This window comes from Lactuca virosa, chromosome 7 (assembly GCF_052849685.1).
Source record: "Lactuca virosa cultivar CGN04683 chromosome 7, Lactuca_virosa_CGN04683_v6, whole genome shotgun sequence".
NCBI classification, from domain to species: Eukaryota; Viridiplantae; Streptophyta; class Magnoliopsida; order Asterales; family Asteraceae; genus Lactuca; species Lactuca virosa.
Window position 1 is genome coordinate 23,142,504 of NC_136432.1, and position 9,822 is coordinate 23,152,325.

At 34.9% G+C, this 9,822-nt stretch overlaps 1 protein-coding gene across 1 annotated transcript; it reads left to right on the top strand.

Annotated features, from left to right (window-relative positions):
- Window positions 1–6,443: 6,443 nt before the first annotated feature.
- On the top strand, window positions 6,444–9,511 carry LOC145124869 (oxysterol-binding protein-related protein 3A-like). Its single transcript, XM_079060348.1, has 10 exons — window positions 6,444–6,787; window positions 7,278–7,371; window positions 7,467–7,583; window positions 7,661–7,733; window positions 7,817–7,935; window positions 8,035–8,156; window positions 8,252–8,428; window positions 8,540–8,684; window positions 8,785–8,963; window positions 9,100–9,511. The coding sequence occupies exons 1-10, from the start codon at window positions 6,705–6,707 to the stop codon at window positions 9,353–9,355; spliced, it is 1,365 nt and encodes a 454-aa protein (XP_078916474.1). The 5' UTR covers window positions 6,444–6,704; the 3' UTR covers window positions 9,356–9,511.
- The last annotated feature ends 311 nt before the right edge of the window (window positions 9,512–9,822 follow it).

Genomic DNA, 9,822 nt, shown 5'->3' on the forward strand with positions numbered 1-9,822 from the left:
GAGTACATAATGGGGAGCAAAGCATAAAAGGAGGCAATTTGGTTGAAGAACTTCATTGGAGATGATGTATGCAAATTATACCTACTAGTTTTAAATTTATAACCTAACTAACTTAACTAACTAATATGCACCTAGGCAATGTACCTAGTCGGATTGTAGTGTAGTAAAGTAAGTTGGGGTCGAACACAGGGAACAAATTTAATTAGCTAAAATAATTACTCTAAATTAATCTAAAATCAAACAATAATTTAAAAGGTTTTTTTATCTAATTTTGCAAGTTTAGATGAGCTTAATTTCTTAACACAATTCAATTGATTAATAAAAACACTTCTGTTAGTTCGAATCCACCTTCCCTCAATGGTTTAATTATTAATTATGACAATTCATGTTGGTTACCAGTTAAAATATTATTAGCAATTCAATTCCAAATTTACTAATATTAAAATAATTCATGTAGAGCTATGTATAGTCATACATAATTTAACACAAAATCAATTATTATATAGGGTTGGAGCTATGTAAGATTGAGTTAACAAACACAATTATGTTCATAATGAGTTCTCTAGCACAACCAAGTTCAATAATTCAATTACTTATCTAAGATTGGTTCGATCTTAGCTATAATAATCTAATGTTCACTAAATTACTAGGTAATCAAATTCATGTAGATTAATGGTCACTAACTACACATAATAATAATTTAAAGCAATCTAGTATCAAATTAAGCATGCTAGGTATAATCAATCAAACATAAGACATTAACCAACAAGAAAAGTCTAAGTTATTATAAACAAACCATGAGTTCCAGCTTCATCTAGCTGACAGAAGCAGCTGAATTTAGCTACTCATACTAGCAATTGAACTAAAACAAGTCATAGTCAAAAGCATGTAAAAGTACCAAACGAGAAAGTAAGTTATGATCTTCTCCTTCTTCATTGGTATTAAAACCAAATTCCTAACCTCTAAACCTCTGAAATCGACTTCTGGAAACTCTTCTCTCAACCAGCCAACCTCCTAAATTCGTAAGGATCAAGGATATATATATTCGAAATAACCCTACTCACGTCGTGAGCATAAGAGTCTCACATCGAGTGTCCAGTAATAATCCATATCCAACATGGACTCTTGCTTCGCGATGTCTATCTTCTAGAATGTCCATGCTCACGTCGTGAGCCTTAACTCCTCACGTCATGAGGACGCATTTTGCTGGATTTTTCATCTTTTAGGCTTTTAACCCTCCAAAGTTCCAATCTTTAACACTTTCAGTCCTTTTTCTTCAAGATGTCTTCTTTTGGCTGCAAAATATAATTTAACCTTATAAGTACCATTTATCTATGCAAATAACAAAAATATTAATCAAAATGTAATTCAATATTGCCTAAAATATGTATAAATATGGCAATATCAAGAGACATTGGAGTTGTTCCAGCCATCAAGGAGCCAATGGAAATTTTATATTATAATGAAGAAGCGGTTGCCTTGACAAAGGAACCAAGAGATCATGGCAGATCAAGACATATCGACAGAAAATATCATTTCATCAGACATAGAGTAGAAGAAGGTCACCTCGTAGTGAAGAGGGTATCATCAGAAGAGAATCTTGTAGATCCCTCACAAAGGGTCTGAGTAGAGTCAAACACATTCAACATGCCAGGAGCATTTGTCTGAAAGATGATATTAATTTTAGTAGTTAGATAGTTAGTTTGAAACTCATAACAGAGTAAATGTAATTGACTTTTGGTGATTAAATAATAGAGAATTATTTATGAGTTTGTTTACTACCTTTTGTCAATTTTTTATTAGTGTGTTTCATTTTTCATGTTTTACTTCCCGAATAATTCGATTATTCAAACTCCACAGTCGTTCATACTTTTGGAAGTAAGTAGTGAATTAAATCTGTCATGAATTAGATTGTAGATTGTCTAAAGAGTTATAAACATAGCAATGGTATTGTTGCAATATTCATGAGTATTTTGAAATGGAGATTTAAGTATTGGATTAACCCATGCTCAGAGAATTATTTCATGGAATTTATCACGAGTAATTTTGAGATGATAATATCTTATAATCTTGAAACAGAGATATATGAGTTGCAGTTTACAAGTCAGTTGTGCATTGATGATACGTAAACACATTAGTAACTTGATGTTATAAAACGTATTGTTGTGCATGATTTGATGAGTAAATAGTGCAAGCATATAAGTCGAAGTTTATTCGTTCCTTTTGCCTTAACGGGAAAAGTGATATATTTGGGCACCTCAGTGATTTGGTGTTAACTTATAGTGTCGGGCCCGTTCATGACTAAATTGATGTGTTCGATTAGAACTCCTATGTCGTTACAAATCAGAAATCAGGAAACAAAGTATTGTACAATGAGATTGATTATGTTCCATGTCTCATATCCGAATGATATCTCGTCAAACGGAGGATTATATGATCACTTATCTTAGGACATATAACTGATTGGTTCAGAGTTCGACAACGGCTTTTGGAAGCTATAATTTGCTGATCGGTTTAGAAGTTATACTTGCAATTATAGTTATTAGACTTATACAAGTGGAAGATTGTTAGATTAGGTGTATAGACCCATAACTATAATTGGTATAAACTTGAATTGATAGTAGCACAATCATTTTGGGTTGCCCTTAAAACTAGCAACTGGACAAGATGATTTTTGAGAGAGAGAGAGAGGTTGGTTTATTATTTGAATAATAAATTAAAATATTTGATTTATTAATATATTATGAAAATAATATACTAATTAGAAATCATATTAATTAATTAATAATTAATCAAAAATTAATTGGAATTAATTTTGGGATTAATTGGATTAATTAAAAGTGCAGGGTATGTTTGGTTATTTATTGAAAGTTGAGGAAAGAAGTCCAATCACCTCATTGGATAAGGTGGACGAAAAACACTTGGGCAAGCCCAATGAGTTTTCATCCAAGCCCCTTGTATGAGGGGAATGGGTTGCTTGGTCACCAAGCAAAGGGCTTTAGGGTTTCCTCCTTAAACCCTAGCTTTGACACCAAGCTACCTCAGCTATATAAAGGCTCACAACCTTCACAAATGTGGTACTCCTTACCTTGAGAAGCTTTGGCCAAAATTCTCACATTCTTCTCCTCTTATCCTCTTGCTTGTGTTGGGTGTGATTCCATTATAGGTACGAAAATTGTGGTGCTTGCTTCCAAAGGATCAACAATAAGGTTTATTTGTTAGTTGCTACAATAACAATCAAGGTATGTAATTCCTATCCCTATTTGGTATTTTTCGAAAATAGCCTAGGTTTCTTAGGGTTTCCTTTTGATGTTCATAGTTATAAGTTAAATAGTGAAAACATAGATCTTATTAGGGTTGCATGCACACTTAAGAGTTTAATGTTTTTCATAAAACCTATCAGATTAAAGGCTCTGTGATCCTTGATCTCAGAAATGCATTTTTATAGAAGTTCGATTGGCTTCTCAAGGTGCTTCGCTCCTCATGCTTGAGATGACGATTTGTTTCCTAATCCTCCCCATTCCCCAAACACATGTAATCACTACTGGACCATTTATATGATTAGACTTTGGGCCAAAGTTATATATACAATATTAGGAATTGGACCAAATTGATGCCCCTATTATTTTGCTGCCCAGGGCCATAACCCAACTTGCCCATGCATTGGGCTGGCCTTGGGTTAAGGAATGTTTATCCATGTATGGATTGAGTCGATCAAGATTTGAGCTTTGGAGTTTGAAGATAAGGGTTAAAAGCTTAATAGATTAAGTTATTTGGAGCATCAACCATGACGTGTCGAAGGCCTTGCCACGACGTCGTGGACTGATGGGTCTGCGTCTGTTTTTTCATTTAGTAACCGCGACGTCTGGCCACGTCGTGATGGTCAGTAAGGGTTGACCGTTGACTTTAATCAGTGACTGTTGACTTTTTGACCAATTTGAATTTTGGTTAAGCTTGGAGGATCTGAGTTGTAGACCGAGGTTTAGTTGTGTTTGGTTTAGGCAGTTCGTGTATTTGATTATATGGGACTTCAGATAGTTAGATTCAGATATGGGTTTTAAGTGAGTATCCTAAAACCCACTTAAGTGTCAGGTTATGCTTGTTGTCTTTGTAACTCTTACTGGTGTGATGTTATGATTATTGAGTTAGGCCCGATTTTATGCTTGTTGGGCTAGGACCACTTATATGTCTATTGGGTTGAACTCGTTGGATTGGGCCCACTTATATGCTTGTTGGGTTGGGCATGTTATTGTATAGTATTGGGGAGCTCACTAAACTTCGTGATTATGGTTTTAAGTTTAAATGTTGCAGGTTGTTTCAATAACAAGGTGAAGAGCACGACATGATTGCATGACATCCTTGGATATGGTATGGGAATTCCACACTACGTTTATTATGTTGATATGTTGTAGAATGTTTTGAAACAAATGTTTTTTATTCAATCTTTGTCAATGAAATTGGCACCTTTGCTTTTGATAATTAAATGAAAATTTTATCGTGAAAATTGGGACGTTACACAAGCTTTTCCTATTATGTCTACTTTATTATGTGTATTTTAGATGAATGATGAGCCTGCATTGTGACAATCAATGTGGGCTGATAAAGCAAAGCCAATATAGTGTTCTCTATACAATACAAAATGGAGATTCGATGAGTTGAAAATCCAAACACAAGTAAAGGGCGAAAGCGGCACAAAGTTGGACAACATAGGTCAAAAGCATGATTTATTAGAGAAAATATACAAAAGAACTATCAAAGCGAAAGGGTATCAAGAAACATCCAATACATAAGCGTCAACTACCAACTACCAATGCACAAATGAGGCTCAATCATGCGAGTTCCATATATCAAGGCGAATTGAGTATGCGAATACCTATCAACAAGGTGTGGTTGATGGCGTCTAGCAAAAAAAAAGACATAGTGAAGGCAAGCTGAGGTGGGAAAGAATTTAATAGCCCACCCAATCGAAGGAGTCATACATGAAGGTTGATTAAGATTTTAAAGAAATTTATAGAAGTCGAAACTTACGAGGAGATTCTTGTAAATATATAATAGTTGTCTATTCGTTGAACATTCCTTCATCTGCTTGACATGTTTGATTGTTTGTAATATCCATTGGTTGTATTATTATCAATTCTTTTTATGGAGGCCTTCAAGTACAAAGAGTTATAACATTTTTCTTTATCGGCATCCAATATTATTATCTATAAGCATTCCCAGAAAAATAGCACAAATCCCTTTTCATTTGTTTTTTCTTTTTGTTAATTTATCTTGCTTACAAAATGATTTCTTTAAGAACCACATGATAAATGACGAATTTGTAAAGGTAAAAAAGGTAACAAGGCTCATGGGGCGGCGAGGAAAGGGCAAAGTGAACAGATATACAACGCTTAATTTTTTTTATTATATTATATATGTAAATATATTATTTATAAATAAAAATTTATAATGGCAATAAGAGTTTTTGTTTTTTGTTTGTCCTGTCCAAGACATTTACGCCTTGTTCCCGAGTTTTTTTTTTGTAAATTCATTAAAAGAAAGGGAAAGAAAATTTTGACAGAAAGAAATGGAGGTGAAGGAAAATATTCATTATTTCGTGTTCCCGAGTTCGAAGGAAATGAAAGGAAAATTTGAAGTTTTTGTGTTTCTTAGTTAGAAGGAAAAAGAAAATAATACTTAAAATTTTCCTTCCCATCACTTTCTTATCAAATCCACCCAATTTGGAAGGAAAATGTGGCTCCAAAATTCTTTCCCTCCCCTCACTTTCATTCCGTTAATGAAACTCGGGAACACGATTTTTCTTCGACACCCCTCACTTTACCTCCGTATCCTCTCATTTCTCTCCTTAAGTAGAACTCGGGAACAAAGCGTTAAAAGATATTTAAATCCTCATGTTGCTGATTTAATTCAAATAACCATGTGACAGATAATGAACTTGTAAAGAAAAGTTTGTGACATGAGGGTGGAGAAATGTATGTCAACAAATTAATTTCACGTTTGCCACTTTGGTCAACTTGAGTTGAAAATCGATAAAAGTCGGATAAAATACGGAAAACAAAAAAAGAATAAAAAAAAAGGCAAGCCGCTTGTACCACATGCATAAAGACTTGTACATAGAGTATGACGTCATCCCCTTGTTGTTTGGAACGAAAGAGAGCCAGAGGGAAAGGCCGAGCAGGCCGAGTGGAGATCGGCACGTACAAGTTGGCCTCAGCCGCCTCTCTTGTAAATAGTAAATACCAATAATTCTCAAATCCAGAATACCTATGCATAAATAGTTCACAAAATACGCATATAGAGTTGTACTATTATCCGGAAACATCAATTTCAGCTCTGAAAAAGACTAAATACAAAACAACCACGCGTCTTGCTAGCGCGTGCACACCTCTCCCCCAATCAACTTCATCGCTGTTATCATTTTTGACTTCAAAAGAAAGAACCCGCCAACGGAGCTTTTCTGTCGATCCCTAAATCGCAATTGATAAAATATTCAGAATCACATTCACAGCACGTATTTTCTAATAATTGTGTGCTTTTTTAATCTATCTGTAAAAGCAATTATAAGATCTACCTTGGTTAGCTGTTCACAAGTATAATTGAATCGCAATTTGTTGCATATTCGTATATATAGCTCTAGGGAAAAACCCCCTAATCTTGGTGGAAAAGGAAAAAGCATCGAGTTCTAGGGCTTTCTACTTTCAGATATGGCGCAGAAGCAAGGTGGTGGTGGTGGGTTTTTCTCATCGCTTGCTTCAAGTCTTTCCAACTTTAAGAACCAAGTTAACGGGTAAACAACTCTCTATGTTTCTTTTCCCCTTTCCTTGTAAGTCGATTGATGTTGTCTTGGCTGTTTTTTTGTTCTCGAGAGTTTCTGAAGTGTTGGGATATAGTAATATTTGCTTGATTTGTTTCGACCTTCATTTTTACAAGTCTAGGTCTTCGCAGTCGATTGACACGATTTTAGTTGGCGTTTAGCTTGTCGATATCGTCTATGAATTGCTCTTGATCCACTTGATACTTTCCAAAGGAATTTATAATCATTTGAAAACACGATGACTTCATTAGTAAGGCGATTCACTTTATATATATTCTCTAATTGATCTGTCTAGATCCGTGACGAGCATATTGTCTCAGTTGTGGATCTTTAAATGGCTAAATTTTAATGTCAAACTAAACCTTTAGTTTTGTGATGGACTCTTGTTGGGTAGATCAGATCTCATGACGTGAACATGTTATTTGCATCTCTGATTGGCATGGATTCGCACCTGTTTGTGTAGCTTGCTTGGTTACGAGGGGTTGGAGGTTATAAATCCTGAAGGAGGGACAGAAGATGCTGAAGTTGAAGCACAAAGAGGCAGATGGAAGCAAGAGGTCCATGCATTATATTTTGTTTTTCTTTCATGAAGATTGAAAATCCTCACAAGTCGATATATAATTTGCTTTGAATCTCGTGTTTCTTTCTACAGGATCGTGATGGTCACTGGAAGATGATGCAGAAGTATGTAGGTGCTGATATCACATCAATGGTGACTCTACCTGTACTCATTTTTGAGCCAATGACAATGCTGCAGAAAATGGCAGAGGTTTGTTTGAAAAACTGAAGTCCTTGGATTTTATTTAAGTTTTTGAGTTATTGATATGTTATCTCTATCTTTCCCAGTTGATGGAATATTCCCATTTGCTAGAGCTAGCAGATGAATGTGAGGATCCATACATGCGATTGGTGTATGCTGGTAAAAATCTCTATCTCTCACTAACGATATCAAACACAAACATTTAAAATTTAATAATTTTTGATGTTTGTTTTCTGTTACAGCATCCTGGTTTATATCTGTATATTATGCTTTGCAACGAACCTGGAAGCCTTTCAATCCAATACTTGGTGAAACATATGAAATGGTTAATCATGAGGGAATTACATTCATTGCAGAACAGGTGAAATTTTCAAGACTTTGACGATATGTTGGCCTAATATAATGTCTTGAATTAACTATTTTTTTAATGTTATATACATAATTACATTATACATATCAGGTCTGTCATCACCCTCCAATGAGTGCTGCACATGCTGAAAATGATCATTTTGTTTATGATATAACTTCAAAGGTGAAGACCAAGTTTCTTGGAAACTCGCTTGACATTTACCCTCTCGGAAGGTATATTCATGCGTACTACCATTAACACCTGTCACAGTCAGAGTCATAGTCACAGTCTATTACAGATTGATTAATATTTTGAATTTTGAATGTAGATCGCGTTTGAAGCTAAAGAAAGATGGAGTAATCTTGGAATTGGTACCCCCGCCCACGAAAGTTAACAATTTAATATTTGGAAGGACATGGGTTGATTCTCCAGGAGAGATGGTGTTGACCAATTTGACCACAGGAGACAAGGTTGTGCTCTACTTTCAACCTTGTGGTTGGTTTGGGTATGTCTCTTTCTCGGTGTAACTCCTTCGTCTGTGGGACCCCCACCCACCCACCCACCCACCCACCCGTTTGCATTTTTAATCTGGAATATGTTTGTTTGTAAATTATAGTGCTGGTCGGTATGAAGTGGATGGATATGTATACAATGCTGATGAAGAACCGAAGGTGTTGATGACAGGAAAATGGAACACATCTATGAGCTATCAGCCTTGTGATTTAGATGGGGAACCCCTTTCGGGCACTGAGCTTAAAGAGGTAAGAAAGCATCTATATCTTTTTTTTTTTTTTTTTTTTTTTTTTAAATAAAAAATAAAAAATAAAAAAGGTGAATGTTGAAGTTATTGTTTTTGTGAAGGTGTGGAAAGTGGCTGAGACTCCTGCAAACGATAAATTTCAGTATACGCATTTTGCACATAAAGTAAACAGTTTCGATACTGCTCCACCAAATTTATTGGCATCAGATTCTCGGTTGAGGTCTGATAGATATGCACTTGAAAAGGGTGATCTTTCTAAAGCTGGTTCAGAAAAAAGCATGTATGCCCCTCTCTCTCACACACACACACACATAATTGTACAAAATTTAATGCAGAAAGAATGAGTTAATAAAGAAAGTGAAAGCGAGGGAAATAAGTATAAGACTTTGATTGGATTAATGATTTGTGTTTATTAGTTTGGAGGAGAAACAGAGAAGTGAGAAGAGGACTCGAGAGGCAAAGGGACAGAAATTTGTTCCTCGATGGTTTGATATGACTGAAGAGGTTGCTGTGACACCATGGGGTGATTTGGAGATTTATGAATACAATGGAAAATATTCCAAACATCGGGAGGCTATTGATGTTGGCAACTCAAACGCGAATGAAGATGCTGACATCACAAAGATTGAGTTCAACCCTTGGCAATATGGTAATGTTGCTGAAACTGAATGATCATGACTCCGTTTCTTTCATATTTATTCTATGTATGTTGTTTATGGTAGACCTGTCTGTTTCTTTTATTTGTTGCTCAAATGCTGAATTTTGCATTTTTAAATGGTGTCATCATTATTGATAGATTATGTTAATATTTTTTTATTATTATTTTCATTTATGCATAGCAAGGACATGCGGATCTATAAATAGTATCTTGTTTCTGGTGATAAATGTCCAACATGTTGACTGTGGGACCTGTTGCCCCGTTGGTTGATATTGTTGTGATCTTATGGTTGTGAAGTCATATTTAAAACGTTAATCATATGAAAAAAATGTTCATACGACAAATAATGTTATGGATCAACTTGACGTACATGTTTCAAGTTTCAACTTTTATCGAATAGTACCATTTTGACGTTGGTGTATTTTGGTTTATTACTTAACTCTGTTTTACAACTTACAATCTCAAAGATTAAATATTTATA

What these genes read in the sequence shown, in the direction of transcription:
- LOC145124869 (XM_079060348.1), top strand. Translation starts at nt 6,705, where the DNA reads ATGGCGCAGAAGCAAGGTGGTGGTGGTGGGTTTTTCTCATCGCTTGCT. An exon ending in GACATTTACCCTCTCGGAAG is followed by an intron (nt 8,157 to 8,251) that starts GTATATTCATGC and finishes TTTTGAATGTAG; the next exon opens with ATCGCGTTTGAAGCTAAAGA. An exon ending in CGGGCACTGAGCTTAAAGAG is followed by an intron (nt 8,685 to 8,784) that starts GTAAGAAAGCAT and finishes GTTTTTGTGAAG; the next exon opens with GTGTGGAAAGTGGCTGAGAC.